We start from the raw sequence: 24461 nt of genomic DNA, 5'->3' as shown, positions 1-24461 counted from the left end.
ATCCTCCAGAGCCTAGTACTAGAACTTTGTTTGCCTACAGGAAGAGAGAGAGAACGATTCAGAGATAATGATAATTACAACAGAACGTTTAATTTTTACCAGTGTTGCTATAGAAATTTATGGTCAGGGCCTGAGACTCGTTGGAGGTAAGGAGAATCAAAGTTAATTCTCCTGAATATATTTTGCGAGAATCAATTGATTCTCATTCAAATAGAGAATAGAATATGTGTGCGAAGCGCACATAATGAGCGCGTAGCGCGAAGTCCCTACGGCCAGGTTGCAGGGCCCACTTAAGGGCCCTGGAAGCTCTGGGGTTCTAGAAGCTGTCTGGTGCAATCTGAGCCTTATTTGAAGCTTCCATTCATTTTCATAAAATTTATGACAAATATTTCATTTACAAGGCTTATATTAAGCAGGCACTCAGGCTTTTTTACCCCATGGTTATCCAGTTTTGGCTCCTGGTGTGTCCAATATTTTACACAACAAACTAGCCCATTTTAGCTTCTGGTCCTGGCATACTGGTAATTCCAAACATCTCCAAATTGAGGCAGAATTGTGTCAAATTCAGCTGGATTTGATATCACTTTCACCTTGTATTTAACATTAAACTGACACCAAATTCCAGCTGGATTGAACATATCTGGCAAAACTAAAATTGAAATAACAGTCTAACTTTTCAAAAGGGTGTGTTGATTTTCAAACACATGGAGCATTGTCAATTCTGAAGCATGGTCAACTGTGGTACAAAATAAATGTAGGCTCCTGCAACCATCAATATCAAAACACCTTTGTATTTCTGCATCATGGTCAACTGTGGAACCAAATAGGTCCATGTGACCATCAATATCAAAACACCTTTGCAATTCTGAAGCATGATCAACTGTGGTACTAAATAGGTCCCCGTGACCATCAATATCAAAACACCTAATTCAGTAGCATTGTCAAATCGTTGGATGTATTCCATAGTGGCGTATAATGGGGGCAGCCAAATGAACAGCTTTTCAAGAAAATTGGGTTTGAAGAAATGCTTATATAAAATCGAGTTGTGTAAATCAGACATTCATTATATTCAGAAAACTAAAAATATTTTATTTTTATATACTTTTCAAAAGAAATAAAGACATAATATTGCTGGCAAACTGAGGTCAATAGGAACAAAACTAATAAACTTTATATACTTCATTAATATATTCTTGTTCATTGATTGGTTAAAAGTGGATCACATGACCAAAAATAGTTCTACCATCAGTACTCCTATCCGTAAATAGTACCTCTAAGCCGTAAATAGTAATTTGCAATGTCCCGGATGAGCCGTAAATAGTACCTCCAAGCCGTAAATAGTACTTTTCACCATGCCTTCCGCGTGCGCGCATTTGATGCGATGGTACAGTTCACGCACGCGAAACTGACATAGCGTGATTTCGCGCTGCTGTAATTGGTTAGCCCGATTTTAGCCTATTCGATTTTTTTGAAGGGCAAAATATAGGTTGTGCTTAAATTGGTCGTGGTGTTCACAGTCAAAACGTCAAATAATTTTCAATATCAAAAGACCTTTTAATTCTGTAGCATGGTCAACTGTGGAACCAAATAGGTCCCTGTGACCATCAATATCAAAACACTTCTGTATTTCTGTAGCATGGTCAACCAAATATAACCAATAGTTACATGGTGTGGTGTTGCACCCAATTGGTCCATGTGATCATCAGTAACAAACTCACTTGGTAGCATGGACAGGTGTGGTATAAAATTGGTACCCTGGGTGAGTTTGGTGACAAAATCACTTATTAGTTTTTGTAGCACTCACACACATTGCTATATACCGTAAAACCCTGTCTACAAGCATATATAGTGTTTTTATAAAAGCTTAATTAATTCAAGCAAGCGTTAATATACCAATACAATAGATCGGTCTTAAAATAATACTTGTTTGTATATGCTTGGATCCGTAATTTATTTGCTCAAACTCCATAAATGGCGACTGGATTAATGTAGCTTTCATCAGAAGCACACTATATGCTTGTAGACGGGTTTTACGGTATTGTAGATAACAATTAAATACACATTGCTATTTACTGTAGAAAACAGGTTCTCAACACTTAACCACACATTGCTATCTGCTGTTGATAACAGATAAATTTGGTATATTGATGGGACCACTTGCAAATTATCAGCGGCACACCCCTACCAAAACCAAACTTGAATACGCCCCCCTAACACCCCCTCCCTCTGGTGGTCAGGTTTGGTACCAAATTGGTCTCTTTTTCCATCAATGATAAACTCACTTCATAGTTGCAGCATGGTCACCTGTGGTAGCAAATTGGTCCTTATCAGTGACAATTCAATAACTTGCATACTTTCACTTATGGTCATATGTGGTACCAAATTGGTCCCTATGGCCATCAGTGACTATTCAATAACTTATGTAGTTTCACTTATGGTCAGGTGTGGTACCCAATTGGTCCCTATTGACTGTCGGTAACAAACTCAATTTTGTCGTTTTGTAGTATCCTCAGGTGTGAATCTAGAATGGTCCCTATGACCATCAGTGGCAAACTTGCTTTATAGTAGGCCTATGGTCAATTGTAGTACCAAATTGGCCCAATAATTATCACTTTTGCAGTGATATGGTCAAATGTGGTAGAGTATTTAATAGCTCCTGTGACTACCAGTGGCCAAATCACTTTACCGTATTCAGCATGGTCAGGTGTAGTACCAAATTGGTCCCTTTGATCATCAGTGACAAAATCACTTTGTAATTTCCCTTATGCTCATATGTGGTACCAAATAATTGGTCCCTATGACCATCAGTGACAAACTCACTTTGTAATTTCCCTTATGGTCATATGTGGTACCAAATTGGTCCCTATGACCATCAGTGACAAGCTCACTTTGTAATTTCCCTTATGGTCATATGTGGTAACAAATTTGGTCCCTGTGACAATCAGTGACAAACTCACTTTGTAATTTCCCTTGTGGTCATATGTGGTACCAAATTGGTCCCTATGACCATCAGTGGCAAACTTGCTTTATAGTTTAAGTATGGTCAATTGTAGTACCAAATTGGCCCAATAACTATCACTTTTTACAGTGATATGGTCAAATGTGGTAGAGTATTTAATAGCTCCTGTGACTACCAGTGGCCAAATCACTTTACCATATTCAGCATGGTCAGGTGTAGTACCAAATTGGTCCCTTTGATCATCAGAGACAAAATCACTTTGTAATTTCCCTATAAATGGTCAGATGTGGTAACAAATTTGGTCCCTAAGACCATCAGTGACAAACTCACTTTCTAATTTCCCTTATGCTCATATGTGGTACCAAATAATTGGTCCCTATGACCATCAGTGACAAACTCACTTTGTAATTTCCCTTATGGTCATAGGTGGTACCAAATTGGTCCCTATGACCATCAGTGACAAATTCACTTTGTAATTTCCCTTATGGTCATATGTGGTACCAAATTGGTCCCTATGACCATCAGTGACAAACTCACTTTGTAATTTCCCTTATGGTCATAGGTGGTTCCAAATTGGTCCCTATGGCCATCAGTGACTATTCAATAAGTTGCGTAGTTTCACTTATGGTCAGGTGTGGTACCCAATTGGTCCCTATGACCATCAGTGGCAAACTTGCTTTATAGTTTAAGTATGGTCAATTGTAGTACCAAATTGGCCCAATAACTATCACTTTTTACAGTGATATGGTCAAATGTGGTAGAGTATTTAATAGCTCCTGTGACTACCAGTGGCCAAATCACTTTACCATATTCAGCATGGTCAGGTGTAGTACCAAATTGGTCCCTTTGATCATCAGAGACAAAATCACTTTGTAATTTCCCTATAAATGGTCAGATGTGGTAACAAATTTGGTCCCTAAGACCATCAGTGACAAACTCACTTTCTAATTTACCTTATGCTCATATGTGGTACCAAATAATTGGTCCCTATGACCATCAGTGACAAATTGACTTTGTAATTTCCCTTATGGTCATATGTGGTACCAAATTGGTCCCTATGACCATCAGTGACAAGCTCACTTTGTAATTTCCCTTATGGTCATATGTGGTACCAAATTGGTCCCTATGGCCATCAGTGACAAATTCACTTTGTAATTTCCCTTATGGTCATATGTGGTACCAAATTGGTCCCTATGACCATCAGTGACAAACTCACTTTGTAATTTCCCTTATGGTCATAGGTGGTTCCAAATTGGTCCCTATGGCCATCAGTGACTATTCAATAACTTATGTAGTTTCACTTATGGTCAGGTGTGGTACCCAATTGGTCCCTATGACCATCAGTGGCAAACTTGCTTTATAGTTTAAGTATGGTCAATTGTAGTACCAAATTGGCCCAATAACTATCACTTTTTACAGTGATATGGTCAAATGTGGTAGCGTATAATAGCTCCTGTGACTACCAGTGGCCAAATCACTTTACCATATTCAGCATGGTCAGGTGTAGTACCAAATTGGTCCCTTTGATCATCAGAGACAAAATCACTTTGTAATTTCCCTATAAATGGTCAGATGTGGTAACAAATTTGGTCCCTAAGACCATCAGTGACAAACTCACTTTCTAATTTCCCTTATGCTCATATGTGGTACTAAATAATTGGTCCCTATGACCATCAGTGACAAACTCACTTTGTAATTTCCCTTATGGTCATATGTGGTACCAAATTGGTCCCTATGACCATCAGTGACAAGCTCACTTTGTAATTTCCCTTATGGTCATATGTGGTACCAAATTGGTCCCTATGACCATCAGTGACAAGCGCTCACTTTGTAATTTCCCTTATGGTCATATCATGTGGTACCAAATTAGTCCCTATGACCATCAGTGACAAACTCACTTTGTAATTTCCCTTATGGTCATATGTGGTACCAAATTGGTCGTGATGACCATTAGTAATAAACTCACTTTGTAGTTGTACATGGTCGACCTGTGGCACCAAATTGGTCCCTACAACTATCAGTGTCAATTCAATAACTTAAAGCGTAGTTTCATTTATGGTCAGATGATGGTGGCTGTGATATCGTCATTTTTGACGTTGCCATTGGATTAACACATAATCATGAAATCTTCACAAACAATTCTAAATTTGTTATGTGGTGTCAAAGCAAAATTATCTTACTCTAAAACCTTGGGGTACAACAATGTACCCCACTGCAAGTATGTTGTTTTTCAATTTATAACTGCTGACCGTCTATTTTGAATGGGGCTGTCAGCCTTGTATTTTCGCCAGCCTTGTATTTCCGCCAGCCTCGAACGTCACATGTTGCGTGTAATATGCCGCCTGGGTGTGGTAGCAAATTGGTCCCTACAACCATTTGAAAATTTGTAGCATGGCCAGTTGCCGTACTAAATTGGTCCCTGTGACCATTAGTAACAAACTCACTTTGTCATTTTGTAGTATGGTCAGGTGTGGTACCTATTTGGTCCTTATGACCATCAGTGACAAAATCAATTGATTAGTTTCATTAAATGGTCTGTGTGGTAACAAAATGGTCCCTATAACCATGAATGATGCCTTAGTTTAGACGCCAGCACTTTGGTGCTGTGTTTGTCAATTTAGTATCTAATTCATTGCTCTGATGAAGTGACTTACACTATAATGTTCAGTTTTTTCAAACTATGACCATCAGTGACAAACTCACTTTGTAATTTCCCTTATGGTCATATGTGGTACCAAATTGGTCCCTATGACCATCAGTGACAAACTCACTTTGTAATTTCCCTTATGGTCATATGTGGTACCAAATTGGTCCCTATGACCATCAGTGACAAACTCACTTTGTAATTTCCCTTATGGTCATATGTGGTACCAAATTGGTCCCTATGACCATCACTCAGTGACAAACTCACTTTGTAATTTCCCTTACGGTCATATGTGATATCAAATTGGTCGCTATGACCATCAGTGACAAAATCACTTTATAATTTCTTTAATGGTCATAGGTGGTTCCAAATTGGTCCCTAATTGATCAAATTTATGATTCGGAACAATCTCTAAAAAAAAGTTTAAGCTTACACATACATGTACCAACAAACACTTTAATTTGAAAGCTGAAACACGCAGCTTTTAACTGAAGTTATTCTCTCGGTCGGGGCCACATCGCATCAATTCATACATTGGCTTGAAAACAATTTATCGCATATTTTTATTTGTAGAGAGTTGAACCTGGCACAATAAAATAGTGTGATAGCTTGCGATACACTCCAGAGAGAGTTCAGTGAATGCGAATGTTGTTTTCACTCCAGTGCTATTGTTAAGCTGGTTCAGCCCGGATGTCCGACCAACAGAATAGAAAAATTATTTAATATGTGTACGTCATCGTGGAACATCCAACTATGCTTGTTACTCCGTGAATAATCGTGCTTATACACGAGCGCATAACGCTACTCTACTGACTACGACTACGAGGTTATCTGCGCACAACAGAATGTTCCACAATGTACACAAATTAAATATATTTTCTGTAGTGTATGTAATTGTAGCAGAGCATGAGAGTGTCACTCACTGTACTGTCAGCAATCAAAAAAGTCAGTCTAACAAAAATTGTCAAATTGTGAGCGCAGTATTTCGTAGGTTGGACCTTGTCCTTTCCAGTCGGGTAGTTAATGTAGCCTTTGATAGTTTGAAGCTTTGACTGAATTTGAGCAGACTGAATAGAATTTGAATAAGCTTTTCCAAATTTCTTCTTGATAAAATTTAGGATAAACAGAGCATGTGTGCATCTCGAATTTCTATTAGCTTGGGTAGTCTACTGGTCGTCTCTTACACAATATACCATTATTTTGCATGGTAGCCCATGAGAAAAACACACTTCACAGGAAGTAGTACCTGTAGCGGAGATGGCTATGACCATGGTCATAGGAGCCGATTTGGTCCCATAATATAGTTGCCATAGGATAATAAACAAACAAGTCACTTGCTTTGATCATAGACTACAGTCAGCCCAGGAAAGTTGAAAAAGAAGGAGAGAGCTCGCTGTCCACTTCAAACGGACTATCTGTGTTGCCGACCATTCATTGATAAAGAGATTACGCTAATGCGGTAATTGGCTTTGCAAGGTCGTGGTACACTGATCATATACTGCGCAAGCGCGAGGCAATTATGGGTGACGTCATTGATCCATTGATCTACACTGCATGTTGTTTACAATCGTTACCGCTGCATACGAAAATGGCGACCTGTGCAATGAGCGACTTTTACGTCGAAGAAGATTTTGAAAATTTAGAATTTGAAGAGGATTCACCAGCCCCAGATTCACCAAACGTTGCAATAGAGTCACCTGCATCATTTCATGAGATTTCGGCAACTTTGAATGATGATGAAAGCAGCGACGAGTCCGGCGGTGAAGCCATTGAACATGTTGAAGAAAGTATCGGTAAGCTTAAAAATTCTGTTTTAATCATCGCTGCACGCATAGAATCATATATTTTTCGCCTTTCGCAAAACTATATTCATGTAGAAGACTCGTGCAGATGTTTATTGAAGAAAACTTTAGTCTTGTAACAAAAATACGAAAGTAAAACCTAAACATTATGGGCGCCTGTGGTGCAGAATTCGGCACCAAATCCATCGACCGTACGGTAGCTCTGCTGTATAAAATTCTGTTAAAATGTTGTTTTATTTTCCAATGCTGCTCGTACCAGGAAAGTTAGGCGAACCAGGAAAGTTGAAAAAGTCTTTTTCAACTTTCCTGGGCTAACAAGCAACATCCAACTGATTATTTTAATAAACTTGCCTTATTTAATTTTTGTTTTCAGGTCAAGAGCATCAAGAAACAACAACAGTACCAGTACATGAGCCACCAAAGAAAAACAACAGAACACGAAGAGGTATGTTTACATCCTTTTATATCTTTTATTTACAAATAAATAGCAATAAAATCATGAAATTACAAAAAAAATGGGAACAAGATTGAATTTCAAATCGCATGCATTCAAAAAATGGAAACACTGAAGATAAAATTTAAAAAAATGGAAACAAGATTGAATTTCAAATTTTAAAAAAAAATGGAAACAAGATTGAATTTCAACAATTGGTGGAGTTTAGCGGGTTCACTGTCTGACAAATTTCTAAACTTGTCCGACGGCGAACCCGCTAAAAACCCACTAATTGTTATGAATTCCTGTCGTAAAAGCCTATCCCACAAATTAAATTTCAAATTTCCAAAAATGGGAACAAGATTGAATTTCAAATTTAAAAAAATGGGAACAAGATTGAATTTCAAATCACATGCATTGCCGTACCATTGTGCAAAATGGAAATAATTTTTATTTAAACAAAATTTATATTAACCATATAAATATTAACAATACATGATGTACACTAAACAATTATGATAAAATAGGGTTTTTTATAAAGAAGTTCTTCAGGCAAACAGACCTTTCTAATGACTGTAAAAAACATTTAAAATTTGAAACATGGACAACGAAAAAAGAATAAACCCCTTTGTTTTGGGCCCTACCGAGCAAGGTTTTCTATTTTCGTATTTTGATTTTTTTTTTCTAATCTGCTGTATGCTTATAAATAAAATCAGCTGTGACCAAAACTGGATTGACTTTCACTGAACAAAAAAAAATTTTTTTTAGTCATTTGCTTAATTTTTGTCATTTGTCAAACCAGGAAAGTTGAGGTCAAACTTCTACAAGTACTTGAAAGGTCCGTCTGCCCGTCCATCTTTAATTACGTATCGGTACATACATTTTGCCTAAATTGTATTTCTTTGATAATGTACAACATGCATAGGAACTAATTTCTTTTCATCTTTCCATTTCAGTACGAACGAAGAGAACTAAACGATTCACTCTGGAAGATGCTACCAACAAGTCATTTGAATATGTGGCCTCAGTTCTACAGAAATTACCCACCGAGCCATTGTTCACAAAGCCATTCAAGAATGTAAAGCTTGCGTTAGCTCTGTCTGCGGTTCTTCTAACTTTTGTAGCTGATGTACGATTTGCAGAATTTTGCACTTATCTTGTTACACATCTTTGGCATGTAGTTACGGCAGGGGACAACAAGCCGCTATCTTACGCGCAAACTCTTGTTACACACTTCCACAGTTTATGTACAAATGAAGAGCTATTTCATACTTGGGACTCTTTGTTAGACTCATTCGGCATCACACGAGGGCAATTGGAAAGTGACATCATTTTACAGCATACCCTGGATTCTGTTCTAGAGTTGCTCCTCTCGGACAGAAATGCAGTGGATCTGCCAACTATGCAGTCCGAGATTAATTTCGCCAAATTAAGCAAGCATGAGGAGCAAGTACTCAACTATGTTGGCGGATACATCCCAAGTGCATTGCGCAAACACTATAAAAAATCGCAGAATCTCACATCACAGAAGTATGTTGACATCTTAAACACGTGGTGTACTGATGGACACTATGAGGGTCAATATTCATTTCTTCAGTACACCCAAGAGTGGATTAATGCACAAAACAGGGGAAAACTCTTTAAACCAAATGCAGAACTGTATCTATTTTTTAGAGCTTTAGAAAATGAAACTAGAAAGCATCTTAACACAGCACTTCTTGGAAAATACAGAGACATTAATCTTCGTGAATTTCTTATCCAAAAACTGACAACTAAATACCTAGTGCAGAGTTACTGGTCCAGGCTTGTTAATGGTAAATGTCTTTCCAGCACTGAAAGTAAACATCTGTTCTATGTAATTGTGAACTACTTTGTGAACATTAGAATAAAAGCATTTGTTGTTGTGTTTATAGATCTCAAAAAAGTTCAAGACAAAACTCTGTCAAGAAAAGGTTCCAAAAGTTTGCGCAAGCAACTTGATCAAAATAAAGAATCATAAGGTTGACTAAACCATAAATCAAAGCTTTTGTGACTACAATTTAGTCTTGTCATTTTATCACAAAAACGCACTCAAAGACCATCCTCCATAACTTAATTAGCAATGTTATTTAAATGCTAAATTAAAACAATAACTAGCAGCACTGCAGCATGCATCTCTCCATTCATCTATCTTGGAACTTCGTACATGTTACATTTTTATGATGATTGATTCATTAAGGCCAAAAAAAAAAAAGTTTGTCTCTGATCACTCATGCATGTTCTTATAATCTTGCAGAAAATCATTTTTGCTCCTTTTTTTCTCATTGGTTTTTTTTTTAGAAATGATCAAAAAGCCCAAAAATAATTGAATAATCATTCAGGGGGAAACCCTGCATACCGCATTACATTTCCAAACTGCTTGGAGACCAGAGACAAACCCTTTTTTTCATAACCATTAGGCGAAAATAAAACCCTGTTCTACGGGCCAGACTGACCTGATTTTTCAAGAATTGGGAACAAATTTTTCCTGTACAAATTTCAAAAATATTAGGAACAAACCTTTTTTGACATGTCCCCAAATTGCAAAATAATTTACAGATTTTTCGGGCAATTTTGGGGAAAAAATTTGACCGCCACTACTTGAAAGGTCGGTCCGCCTGCAGAACAGGGTTTTTTATGTCGCCATAAGGATTGTCTTTTAAAAATAAAAAAAGATGATTCTTTGTAGTTTAAATGAACAAAAAGAATTTGTAAAAAAGAATTATTCAAGAAAACAGCTTTGTTTGTTAACTTTGTTAAATCTTTTCTTTGAAAAGTTAACTACCATATGTACATGTAGTTCTTAAATTTAAAGTCTCTTCATTCATCTTGGAACTTCATAAAATTCTTATGACATGTATGATAATATGATTAACCATGTTCACCGTCTTGTTCAACATTAAATGTTTTCAATTAAAGAGTTGTGTTCGTTTAGTCTTTTTCTTTGGAAGCGGGGTGTCATCCAGATTGGCAGAACGCTTCTGGGTGCGGCAGTTTCCTCTTGTTGATGCAACAGCATTGCTCCCGGCCACAAGCAAATTCAAGTGTATATCTCCCAGTTCTTTAACAGTGGGATTGCTGTTTGCTCCTCCTGCACCTCTTACTAGACTAAACCATTCTTCCAAGGGGTCCTGGTTGAGTTTATCACTGCATAAGAAGGTTACCCCTGGTATGTTCAGCAAATCCTTAGCAAGTTCCACAAAAGACATGACTGGAAAAAAAAAGTTAAACAAAAAATCAGTATTGGGAAAACAATGGACCATTTCCATAAATCCCATAATTCTTTGCGGTTCGAAGACTTATGGGATTTACCGTAAAGGTCAATCAAACAATAGAAAGCAAAAATACCATATTGTCTTTTTCCATGAAAAACTGGCACAAATGCAAACATTTCCATGCCATATCGTTTTCTTTTCACTGAAAATCAATTCAAATAAACGTCCCTTTTGGAAAAAGGCGTTGATTACAGACAATAAGGGATGCACCATTAGATTTGGGGGGTTGGGGTGTCAAAGTTTTTGAAAAAACAACAACAAGAGGTTTACATGTGATTCGGGGCGGGGGGGGGGGTGCTGATTAAGTATCTTTTATGTGTATTTCAGAATTGACCAAGAACCCCTTTCAAACCTTTAGTGGCTCTATTATGTAGACTCACAAATTTGATCACCAATGGGCCACCTTTTAACGAGAATCTCATCAATATTCTAGCCCTGATGAAATCTTAAAAAGTAATTCCTCACCTGTGATTCTCAATCCTTGAAGTGTTTGGTCACTCAAGCACAGCTTCTTCTGCTCTGTAGCTGACAGATTGGGAGTAGACATGGCTTCTTGTTGCCAACCATCTAAGAATGGAAGGAATTCCTGAAGTAGCCACTGAAATAGAAAAATTATGACAAATAAACAGAAAAGCTCATAAGGCATTTATAATATTTTGCAGTAACCCTTTGATGAAAGTGTATTTGAACAGTAGCGTGCGCAAGGGGGGGGGGGGGCACATTCCCCCACTTTTGTTGGCAATTCACCTGCTGCTGTTGCTGAGTGGAAATTTATGTGCAACATCACGGTAGTACGGCACACGCTCGTCAAATGTTTACTGCAAAATATTTTAATAGATTAAAAAAAGAACAAAAAATAAAAGGTATACTATTTTGTCATCCTAACCCCAGTGGACAGAGACAAATTTTGTTTGTTAATTTTTTAAAATTTAAAGTAGCATTTTCTTGGTCCACTTCCATAACCTCATTGCCCACTTACCACAAACAACTGAATTTTTTATATCCATCAAAATCCTTGAATTACAAAATGGCTAGACATTTCATGCAGACTCTTTTAATTTTGCAGAGCAAATGTGACGTGTCATGTCAAAAGGAGACACTTTTGGGATAAATGGAGAAATAGCCAAAAATCTACCCCGGGGGTGATTTTTTCACAAATTGGGTTTGTTGCGAATTTGTGATGTTATTAATGTTAAAAACATTGTCTGAGAGTTTAGACCGGAATATAACTGGCATCTTGTATTTTTTTAGACATTTTTCGAGATAATTCCTACTCTCAACATTGTCAATGATATTTTTAAAGACCGATACCTCAATTTCCAATTTTATGATACCATAACTTACTAACTCAATATCTTCGCTTAAGAATGTCCGATTTCATTGGGGAAAACGGCCCTGTGTGAAAACCTGAATATTGATAACCTGCCCAAAAGTGTCTCCTTTTGACATGACACGTCACAAAACAAAGCAAATCTTGATTCTTTAAAATTTACCTTAAATCGTTCATCATTCACATCAGTGTATGGTTTCAGGACTGGTTTGTTACCGTGTACCCACTGGTAAGGAGTCTTCACATTCAGACAGTCAAAAAAGCGATCCATCATACGAATGAAGTGTTGTGTGGACTTTGTCTCTGGTCTACCATGTAAAGCGAAGCAGTTTGCTACTGTACTGCTAAGGACCTGCAGAATGTTGATAGTACAAAATATAGGTTAAAAAATCTTCTCTGGTTGTTTTAAACACTACATTGTTTCAAATGGGAAAGTTCCAGTCTTGTCTCAGTTTTCAAGGCAGTTAAGGGGATGTGCAATAATTATGAACCCCGGGGAGGGTAAAATGAGGGGGGTAGGCAAGCGATTTTTGGTGAGCCATTTGGAAATTTTACCCCCCCCCCCGGCTCATAATTATTGCACAGCCCTAAAGTGTCCTAAAATAGCACATCAGTTTCATGATCCCTCCTCAATCATTCATCCCAGTCTCGTTTTTATTTTATTTTTTATATTGTTTTCTTTCTAAACAGCTCTTTTTGACAGCTTCTTGGAACATCCAAAAAAATGATCATCTTTTGCAAAAATTCCTATTTTAACATCGGAGACACCGTAATTGGGTTCAAACTGATTTTTTTCATACATTTTTTGTACCCATGTGTCCTTTCCCACATTGCTTTCGTAAATATTAAAGACGGTCCTGATATTTCAAAAACTCAAAAGGTATAGTCTTTTGTAGCATATCATTAAAGAAATTGCATGGATCCAGATAAAGTAACTAATCAAAATATAGATTATATTAAAGGCAGAGTAGAACCTTACCTGTGCTGCAAGTGAAACTCGCATTCTCAAGGATGGAGTAAGGTACATGTGAGCCTCGCTAACTTTCTTAAGAAGCCTGAAGCCTGGTGATGTTCGATTTTCTCCACGGTCCCACTTCCAGAGGTCAAGCAGGTGTGTCCACTTTATGTCAAGATTGTTGAACTAGAAATGAAGGGGAAAAAACATAAAGAGTTCTTTAATATTTTGACACTTTAGTACTTTAAGTTTAATACCATGCAATGTCACAGAGAAACTATAAAACATTAATTTTGCACCGCTTCAGATGCCCTGTCTGACACAACTCACTTTGTGCATAAACTTACACAATATACGCCTACTCAGTGTATGTACTCGCTTTCTCGCACCATGTACAAACAGGGTATGAAGAAGTACAAGGTATATTTTAAAATAATTGGCATAGTACTAAAGATTTATTTTGTTGTTGGGCAAATAGACCCTGTTTTTGGCCCCTGAACTTGTTTAAATCAAAACTGCCAACCAGTAACATTTGGGGGTTTTGCTTTAAACATGTTCAGGGCCCAGGGTTTTTTGATTTGTTTCAAAAAGAGACTGGCAAAGCCGAATAAAACTGAAAAAAAAAACCCAAAAGTAAAACCCACTCTTTTTTTAATCTAATTTAGCACAATATAACAACATTATTTATATTAATTATTCCGCAGGGTCTATATATCATACTGAAACACAAGCATTGCATTATTACAGAGCATATTCTCTTTTTCAACTTCCCTTGTTGATACCCCGGTATTTACATTCCTGCATGCAATTACACATCAACATGAGAAGTTGAGAAAGCCACAGCTTTAAGATGGCTCAGCAATATATATTACTTACCCGTAGCTTTCTAGACTTCAGATGCCAACCAGAATTTTCAAAGTTGTTCCTTGTCGTCTTGATTAAATGGGGTACGTCACATATGAAATACAGTCTCTCATTTCTTAGATATCTATTCTGAGTATAATAGACTATGTGTCCTTGCTGATGTGGTAGGGATTGATGTCCCGAAAAAAACTTCCTGTTCCATGAGGCACCGTCAGCAACAAATGCCCGGACAGTCAATCCCATGAGTGCCAGTGACTTTACTGTTGGCCAAATGCAATGGTAGAGCTCACTACTGGATGCGTTTTTCGTTGGATAGTATGCCACTGGTATACGTAGGGATGAGAAAATTCCTCTTGCCATTAGTACGAGCATCTGCGTTGCTATTTCTGGTTCTGCTGAATTATCATTCTCCATCAAACGTTTGTCAAATTGTTGCATTTCATTTGTTATTGGCCCCAAGTCTGTATACCCAACGAGTTTTCCAGTTGATTTGGTGTAAACAAGTCCCGATTTGAGTTTTACTTCATCAAATACAAGAGTTACATTTTTTTGGTATTCTGGCAAATTGTCTATATCACGATCCTTGGCAATAAATTCAAGGACATCGGCATTGATTCCAGCTTGTGGTGTTGTGAATTTCATATATTTCTGCAGTGTTGATTGGTGAGGAAGTTGTAAAAATGGAGAATTTCTAATCAAATTATACGCTGATTTTGACTTATTGTACAATGCTATGGAAAACCTGATAATGGCTGGATGCCAGCGAACTTGACGTTTGTCTTTGACAGTTATGGCTTTGAGTTGTTCTTCGTATAATAGCTTAAATGCTTCATTGTCACTAGAGTTGATGATATCATGTGTGTCGTTTAATGCTTCTTGCAAAAAATCATTCTGTTCTTCTGACACATCTACTGATTCACAGTCGTGTATTTGTTTAATTTGTTCTTGCAGTGATTTGTTCTGATTCTGCAACTTTCTGTTATCCTTTTTGAGATAGTTCAACTTGTCTTTTAACTGATCAGAATTTAGATAGTCATTTCTTGTATGTACATGTACTGTGTCACTGCTGGCATTTTTTTGTTTATTTATGTTGCTTCTCATAGCATTTAACGTAGTTCTGTATGCCCAACATGTTGAACACGTCTCTACAGAAGAGTCAATGAACAAATGACACTTTGTGTGTCTGACAGTTTTTTTACCAAGATGGTTGGGTGTGAATGGTGCGTCCATTACCAGACCATTAATTTCACCTCGTACACCTTTGAATGTTGTCCGGTTACCAATTACATCCTCATACTCGAGATTCCCTCTGCAAAGCTTTCTCCCAAACAGTTCTGTCACAAGCTTACAAGAATCTGCTGCTGTTTCAAGAACACTTGGAATATCTTGAAAAACAGTGTTTTCTAACTGTTGTCCATAAACACAAGCTTCCCATGTGTTATTAGCATTTATGACCAAACTCCGCTCCACACACACACCCCACCATTTCTTGCACTCTTTGCTACCAATGTTGCGCCATTGTCTTCCCACGATACTAGTCCAAACATATTTGCCGTCTCCCTTGCTGCAAGTGCTGGTGTCTGTACACACGGAGGCTGAGAGTCGGGGCAAATCTTGCAACCATCTTCATGTGGAAACCAACTTGCAACATCAATGTTTATTGGCTTGCGTTTCTTCGTATTGTTTTTTGTCGTTCGCCATCGGTCAAGTTTTAAGCGACATCTTGTACACATATATGGTGGATGGATTAGTGGCTGATCATTGGCAATATCAATATTCAGCCCAAGTTTGATGTTCAATGCAAGTTTTTTGTCAATTTTGTTGACCTTTTTTTCAATCGTCTGACCGCAAAGTCTGCACAGTATTTTTAATGCATCTATATGTGATTGTTGCGACTGAGCCATGTTGACTGCAGATCCTGGTAAGAATGCCTATAAATAAGAAAAGAAAAAAATCATTACAATCTCTTTATAATAAAGAAGTTTAATGACAACAGTTAAAAAAAAAAAAAAAAAAAACACATGCTCATTTCATTAATATTGCAAATATTATAAAAAGTAACCGATATGCAAATCCAAAAAGGAAGCCTCTGGGAAAAACAATTTGAAAGTCATTTTGAAAAAAAAATTGTTCAGATAAAAAAAATAAACCGAAAAAATATGCAAATTATTCCAGAAATTGTAAAAAAAAAAAACCTTAAAAAAAAAATTGCATGTTTTGTGTTTTTAATAAGGCCAAAAAAAAAAAGGTTTATCTCAAAGCTCACAAGAAATTTAAAAACAAATGCGAAATGCGATTTTTTGTTTTTTTTTTTTTTATTCCTGACTTTGATAAAAAATTCTTATTTTCGCCGATTTTTTCTGGAAATTTTTTTTTTTTAAATAAAAAAATTTCCGCATTTGTTTTGTGTCAAATCGTGGGATTTTACAAACGCGAGCTTTGAGACGAACCTTTTTTTTTTTTGCCTAAGAAAATTGATAATTTGTATTCATGTCATACTCTATTTTAAAATGATTTCTAAATGCATTTTGAAATCATGAGTATGACATGAGTACAAATTATCAATTTTCATGTTAAAAACACAAAACATGCAATTTTTTTAGGTCAACAATGAATGATCCTAGCATTTAGGTCTAGGTCCAAATTTTTTTAATTCGAGTATAATCCCACCCCCAATTTTGAAAAATGTTCACCTAAAACGGGTGGGACTATACTCGGACGAATACGGTATATGCAAATTAGTTATTATAAATAATAATTGCATGCAAATTAGACCCCCCAAAAAAAAAAGTAGCCAGGAGAAAAAAACAGTTTAAAAGAAAAAAATGCAAATCATTATAAGAATCTAAACAAAAACAAAACCACCGATGACAACAATTAAAAATACAGAAAAAACATGGTCATTAAATGATTAATAATGCAAATTAGACTCACAATAATCTCATTATAAAAAGTAACTGATCTACAAATTAGACCCCTCTAGAAAAAATAGCCCCTGGGCAAAACAATTTGAAAGTAATTTTGAAAAAAAAAAAATTCAGATAAAAAAAATAAATAAATAGAAAAATATGCAAATAATCTCATTACGGTATAATATTACGAATGTGAATATTTAAGACACAACAACAGAAGAAAGGAAAATTTTAGAGAAAAAAAATAAAAAAAAAAAAAGTATAGGCTCAAATTAGTCATTATAATATAAAATGCATATGCAAATTAGACCCTCCCAACAAAAAAAGTAGCCAGGAGAAAAAACGTAATCGATATCCCCGAAAAAAAATAGCCCTGGGCCTGGGAAAAACAATTTGAAAGTTATTTTGGAAACAAATCAGTAATGCAGTTTATGCAAATTAGACCCAACAAAAAAGTAGTCTGGAGAAAAAACATTTCAAAAGAAAAAATGTAAATCATTGGAAATAGAATAATAAAGAAACAAAACAAAACCACCGAACAATTAAAAAACCAGAAAAAACAACAACATGCTCATCAATAACATAATTAATGCAAATTAGACTCACAATTATTTCATTAATTATAGACCCCATAAAAAGAAGCCAAGAAAAAAAATTGCAACTTATTTGGAAAGAAAAAAATGCTCAGAATTTGCAAAATAAACAGACGGCTGGAGGAACAGACGGACATAGCAAAAACAAATTTATAAAATATACATCTGCAGGCCTTGCCGTTTGAGGCGAGCGGTCGCTCTCGCTCGACGCCGCTCGCCCAAACTTGATTTCTAGTGAGCGATTTTCCACTCGCCATGGACACTGAATATCACTCGCTACGATTACGAATCTCCAAAAATCAGCCATCGAATCAGCCATTTCAGCATTTAATCGATTCTGGGCCCCTACCAATCGTAGAAAGTCAAAAAAATTAGCGTGCTTTACGCGCATTTCAAAATAAATATAAATACCCTTTAAAGACCAAAGTACTGTACTAAATACCCAAATAAGTGATATTTGTGAAAACTCAACCACTCGCCTAGAACCATGCTAGCTAGCGAGTGATTAACCACTCGACTAAAATCTAGACGGCAAGGCCTACATCAGGTCAAGTTTCCTGATCGGGTAAAAATAAGAAAACGCTTTCTTGCAATTAAAGATATTAATTAAAAAATAACAAATTAAAAAAAATAAATTCAATTTCAAGAATTAAAATACACAAATGTAAAATTAATTTAATCAGTTAAATCAAATAAACAGGGAATAATTATATAATTACATATTCAAACTAATTTTAAATCTAACACAGGCTAGACACAGATAACATAATTAATATGCAACAAATAAAAAAAATGGAATTTTATCGACTCAACCTGCTTGTAAAAAAAAAAAAGTTGTATACTTCATGCCTTGTTGCTATGACACGACAGCCATATTGACAAACATAAGTAAACAAACCCACCAAGTGATTATTTCAAAGCCACGCACTCGCAATCTCGCTCCTAAAACGTAAGCCTCGAGCATTCATGACCTCAAAAAAATGCGATTTTCAACATCAAATATCTAAAAAGTACGCGAAGTTACGCTAAAAACAAGTCCTGATAATTTACAATATGACATTCAATTCCAAATTCGTGTATCTCGCAAGTTCAGGAAGTCACAGGAAAGTACAAAACAATATTTTTAACAAAATACTACAATTTGACCCCTAAAAAATGCTTAAATGACGACTTAAAACTATTCCTTACATCAAAATGTTATAACTTACCGAAAATTCGGTCGATTTTCATGAACTTTTCGCTGAAAAATAGCGCAGGTTTTCAACCTCCTTCGACTCCAAAACAGAATAAAATTCGGTCAAAGGTCACCCTGGTTAATACTGGCCAAAGGAGGGCTCTGTTGAGGAAGCTGCAGACAGGTCCCGTTCGGAGTACTTCCGTTTTACACAATTTTCTCCACTGGTGAACTCGGTAAATCGATCGATCGAAATTGCGGCAAGCCAGTTCTGCAAACAGGGCAACTGAAGAGGTATTTGAAGTGGGTTCAAGTGGACTATTGAAAGGCATTATCAATGCCAACTCTTAAACGGGATGAGATTAAAATTGGGAGCTCTCTCCTTCTTTTTCAACTTTCCTGGTCAGCCTATACGTCTATGCTTTGATAGATTCGTATCGGCAGGACTATCAAATTCTTCTTTTATGCAACAGTAGATGCAGTCATAACTTGATCTGGTATGTAGACATACAAATACAATACATGTACATAAAAAATGTATGTGATGATCAGGCATGCAGGGCAGCCGGCAGGCCTGTAACGTGCAGCTAGTGTAAGCTTTAGTGTAATCTAATCTAATGATGATGTGCTAATCTATTTTAACTAAACAATGCTATTTATACAGAAACATGGAAATGCAATAAAATAAAATATGTCATGAATCCCCATGTCCATGTAGACCTAGCCCGAAACATCATGGCCCTGTTCCTTCCTCACTAGACAGTAGACTATAGGGCCATGAATGCCAGGGCAGCGAAAAATAATTTCCTTTCTGGGAACGTGAACTGTTGTTTGAAATATTTTCTGCGAGCGTGGAGCCGGAGCGCGAGTATGAACAAATATTGAACAGGTGGGGTCCAGGGGCGAAGCCCCCAGCGCCGTCCAGCAGGCAGGGGTTAGTGGATTTTTTTATGGGCAGAAATCAGCATTCTGAAGAGTGGAGACTATTTACATTTTCAATTCCTTAAACAGTTAGCTCCTGTTATAAAATATTAAGTATTGGTGTTTGCTACAGTACTATTAATTGAAATAATAAAAATTGAATGAATTGGTTGACCATCCCAATGTGAACATTTTCATGTAAATAAAAAAACTACAAAAGCTACAAAACTCACAATCTCTCTTTGTTGCAGTTCACTTTCGTTTACTTTTTGACAACATTTATGTCACATTGTGGGTAAAAATCTTCAGATAATATATTTTAACTATGATTTACGTAAGTTGAGTGACCATTTATATGTGGTGTGATCAAGCAAAATCAGTCTGAAGTCGGGCATATTTAATTTTCAGTTTTCTATATGATTCCAGCAATCATTTGTAAAGCTACATTTTGCAGAGAACCCCATCGAAATTGAACATTGATTTAGTCCCAAAGATATGAACAGTTGCAGTTTTTCCAAAACAATATGAACACATCAGCTGTCGGAGCCAACAATATGACAATTCGAAGACGTAATGAAAGACTAAGATTTCTACCACGGGGGAACTTACCTTCCGACAGTCAATGAAAAACCTGCTTTTCTGGGGAACGAATCCCAGTTAGGCTCTGCCGCATGTTGAAAAACCTGCTTTTCGGGGGAATCTCAGTTATACCGCATGTTACTTTCTGGGATCCCAGCGGTGTGTACGATAGTCTGGTTTGGAGTTCATGTTGACGCAGCAGCATTAGAGACTACAGTGAATCGAGTCATACGCAAATAAAATCAACACACGGTATATGTTTTACTTTGTTTACATATTCATTCCCCATGCATGTTCCTGTCACTGGCCTTTAGTTTTATTTACCAATTTCGCAGAAAATATTTCACGAGTGGTAGTGTTCACAGAATATTTTCAGAGCTTCAGAAAAATTATATTAAAGATTAGGATGTTTTAAATTATTTTGCCCGTCTTGATTTTTTCCTGGGATTTTTTTCTGGGAACGCCGGTACCACGATACCGGTGATTTCGTAGCCCTGATGAATACCCTAGGCTATGTACAGGGCACCGTGAACTCACGTCGCGGTGATGACGTCACACTGACGGCATCTATTTATAGGGAGAATTCAAAACATGGTGACAATAACAGTCACAAGTCTGGTCTTTTACATCCTCAATGTGCTCAAAATTTACGAACATGCACCAAATATGTTTTGTTTAAGTCTCATCTTCACGTGAGGAATGGTAGGAAGTGGTATTTATGAGAAAAAGTGGAATTTTATGTGTACCCTGGACCAGATAGGCTCAGGAGTCTCAGACCTTCGTACGGAGAAGGATAGTGGAAATCGTAGCTATCGGGCTAATGTAGACCTGTACATGTATGTGCTACCCAGGGCTGTCAACTCTCACACATTTGATCACTTTCTAACGGTCTCACGCCAAGGTAGTATAATCTCACGCCTAGGTACCCTGGAAGTAAATCTCATGCAAAAAGCTGGAAAGTGAATCGAAATAATTTGTTGTCCCTTCACCCCCGCTCGAGAAGTAGAGCCACAAATTTACTCACCGATAGTTTCCCCCTGTAAGATTAGAATGGCTGTGTACAAGTAGACTTAGCTTCACATTCCAATGCGTACAAAATGTAACTAATAAGTTTATGGTACAATTGCGCGTGAAGCTATTTTTTGCTATTTTAATTTGAAGCTTAACTGATGAAATATGGTGTAAAAGTAGAATGAATGCGTGCAAAAAGTTGTACTTTGGGGGCTAAAATGGGCAAGTATGAGGTTAATTTGGTCAAAAACCCACTATCAGGCGTCAACTTGGGGGGGGGGTTGTATCAGATCAATTGATTGTATGGACCATCCCCCTGGCAAAATATTGGGGGGATTTATCCCCCCCCATCCACCCGGAGATCTACGCCTATGCTTTTTATGACATTTTTCAGTAGATATCCATGAAAAAAGCATATTCACAAAATTTCACTTGATTCCGATTATAAATGCATTTGCGAGTTATGCATGATTATTATATTCATGTGTATTAACACTGCTAGGCCACTATGACACCAGGTCAAAGTGTGTCAAAATATTGGATCCAACACATAATATTAAAATTTGATGCTTTACGCCCAATACTTATTGGTCTCGCTATGAGTTTTAAAATATTGGACTTGCAGAGACTGGCTTTTGGAATTTGCAGGAGAGCATTAAATAGCTCTTCTGTGCGCCTTCAAGCTAGAGAGCTGTTTAATTTAGAGCATTTACAATAATGTAAGGAGAGAATGGTCAACTAAAGAGAGCTAAAACTCACTCTCTTATAATGGTCATGTTTTTTGAGGTGGGCACCTAAAAAAAAAAAAGGTGGAGCTGTCACATTTTCCAAAATTTTTTCTCTTCTTATTCCTATATTTTTGCTCAAATCCATCATGAAGAAATGGTTTTGGTCTTATTTTGAAGATAAACTATTAATTTAATGAAATAATAACAAATACAGTTGAACAAATGTATTAATTAATTACAACAGCTTTAAAATTAAGTTAATTAGTCAGGGGTGGAGCAGGAAGTGGAAGAGCAGGAAGCGGAGGAGCTCTGTGTAATTCCAATGGGGAGTTGGCGTTTGTTTATTATTGAAATTTATGCATTTTGGTGCCTAGTAGAAGTACAAAATGCATTTGCATATAAATGTTAATCTTGTTTTTAACTTTCTATTTCTATAATTGCCTAGTTAATCTTAATAGAATTAGTAATTAACAATTTAACAAGCTTTTAAATAATGCAGTGGAATGTGTGTCATGCAATACAATGGGCTTTAAATTTTGCATTCATGAAAAAAGGAATGAAAATAAATTTCATCTGTCATAAATAGATCTTTTAAATTGTTTTATCTTTGAAATATCTTTAAGTCAAAGGATTTAATCTGATGACATATTGATCTATGGTTATTGTTAAATAGTTTATTGATGTAGGCTAATTGTGCATGTATATGCCTACATGTACATGTACCATTGTTACAAATTATTCACTGTATATTGATTTTTGGAACGCCATATGGGAATTGGATATTTAAATGTGATATTATAGCAATTCTTGAATATATTTCCCAAATTTAAAGTGCATTTGCTAATTTTTCACACCCTGTATAACACAACGGGCTTAACAAATATAGAACAAACTATATATTTTTAAATGAAAGGAATAACCATGGTAGGTATTATAGAAGGAGGTTCCACAGAATAATCCTAATCCACTCAATAGGGTTAAGCCGATTACGCTATTCAACGCGAGTCATCACTTGAATGGATTTAATCAGTGCAGTCCCTCAAACACGGCCTTTGATGTTTATGATCGTTATGCGACAATATCGATCATCTATTTTAAAATTTAATTTAAACAGACCCCCAGGTGACCCGTGCGAAATGGATGGTATTAGTGCCCTTTTGCATCGGTCACATGATCTTCGATTGCGTCATTGTGTTTCCGAGTTCAAGTTGATTTACTAGCGAAAACCTGATCGAATTCCCTCATTTCCTTCCAAAGTTACGGTGAATTTATGTATTTTTTCTGATCATGATTAGTAATACTGGCGGGTGTCTGCGGAACATTTAAACCAGTGGAAATGATTTGGAAAGGTTTTCCAAGACTGGCAATGTTGTTTCTATGATCCGCCAAGCTTGGCCATAAGAAATATTAGCGTTATAAAATTACGGAAGTAAATTGTTTTCCTTTGTTTATGGTCACGGCCACAATGCTTTGTGGGTAAAATTTACGTCATTCTGCTTAGAAGTTGCGATAACGGTGGTTCATATATATAACCGGCCAAGCTCAATAGATAAGAAGCTTAGCAAATCAATAGTGCACCATTCATACCTGATTGCTCAGTATCGACTCATAACGATCATAGTACAAAGGGAACTGGGTTCGTGAATTCTCCTTCTATAATACCTACCATGGAATAACTGTGTACATTCCAAATATCAAGTTCATTTTCCAATTTAATATACTATGTAGAAATATTGGAGTGGTAAAGAAATATAATTTTTAGGTATTTTTCAGTGGAATCACCCTGTATATTTTTTTTGGTACACCCTGTACATCCACTCAAACTTTACAGATTTGCAATCCTGACAATATATGCTTTCTAAAAATGTTACATAGTTTGGGTGAAAACTTTCTGAATTATAATCAATTATACAAAAAAAGAGTTGATTTTTGACAAATTGCAAGATGTGACACAATTGGGTCCCACCTCAAAAAACATGACCTTATACATGTATCAGATGTAAAGCGAGCAGTAGTCTAGAGATCGATTGCTCTCACTCTCCCCAAAAGGCAGTCCCTGGACTTGACTACGCCTTGTCCAATATTTTAAAACACATAGCTTGACCAATAAATATGTGCTTAATCAATCCAATTTTATATCAAACATGGGTTTATTTATTTTATTTATATGTGTACCTTCATGCACTGATGGTCAACGGTCATTTCATGTTATGTTTGTTTGTTTACCACTCATACATACAGTTTGACATTTAATAGCTGTTAT

At 36.5% G+C, this 24461-nt stretch overlaps 3 protein-coding genes across 4 annotated transcripts in view; 2 read left to right on the top strand and 1 right to left on the bottom strand.

The window, feature by feature from the left end:
* LOC140143081 (kelch-like protein 14) overlaps nucleotides 1-24461 on the top strand; it is a 163409-nt gene that overhangs the window by 125228 nt on the left and 13720 nt on the right. Inside the window, exon 1 of one of the 2 annotated variants that reach the window (XM_072165130.1) lies at nucleotides 19362-19456. The exons of the other annotated variant lie outside the window; for it this stretch is intronic. The gene's annotated coding sequence lies outside the window, so the exon portion shown is untranslated. Of the gene's footprint in view, nucleotides 1-19361; nucleotides 19457-24461 lie in introns of those variants that run through there. 2 annotated transcript variants of the gene reach the window in all.
* On the top strand, nucleotides 6982-9837 carry LOC140143083 (uncharacterized). Its single transcript, XM_072165132.1, has 3 exons — nucleotides 6982-7396; nucleotides 7779-7850; nucleotides 8795-9837. Exons 1-3 carry the CDS (start codon nucleotides 7123-7125, stop codon nucleotides 9835-9837), a joined length of 1389 nt encoding a protein of 462 aa, XP_072021233.1. The 5' UTR covers nucleotides 6982-7122.
* On the bottom strand, nucleotides 10586-19150 carry LOC140143084 (uncharacterized). The gene is given in 7 exon segments (XM_072165133.1): nucleotides 10586-11067; nucleotides 11597-11729; nucleotides 12625-12813; nucleotides 13441-13602; nucleotides 14293-15723; nucleotides 15726-16211; nucleotides 18994-19150. Coding segments are annotated over 6 exon segments (2676 nt in total). The 5' UTR covers nucleotides 16185-16211; nucleotides 18994-19150; the 3' UTR covers nucleotides 10586-10765.

This window comes from Amphiura filiformis, chromosome 20 (genome assembly GCF_039555335.1).
Source record: "Amphiura filiformis chromosome 20, Afil_fr2py, whole genome shotgun sequence".
In the NCBI taxonomy this organism is placed as follows: domain Eukaryota; kingdom Metazoa; phylum Echinodermata; class Ophiuroidea; order Amphilepidida; family Amphiuridae; genus Amphiura; species Amphiura filiformis.
The sequence above is the reverse complement of the archived record's forward strand: the minus strand, read 5'-3'. Positions and strand labels throughout refer to the sequence as shown.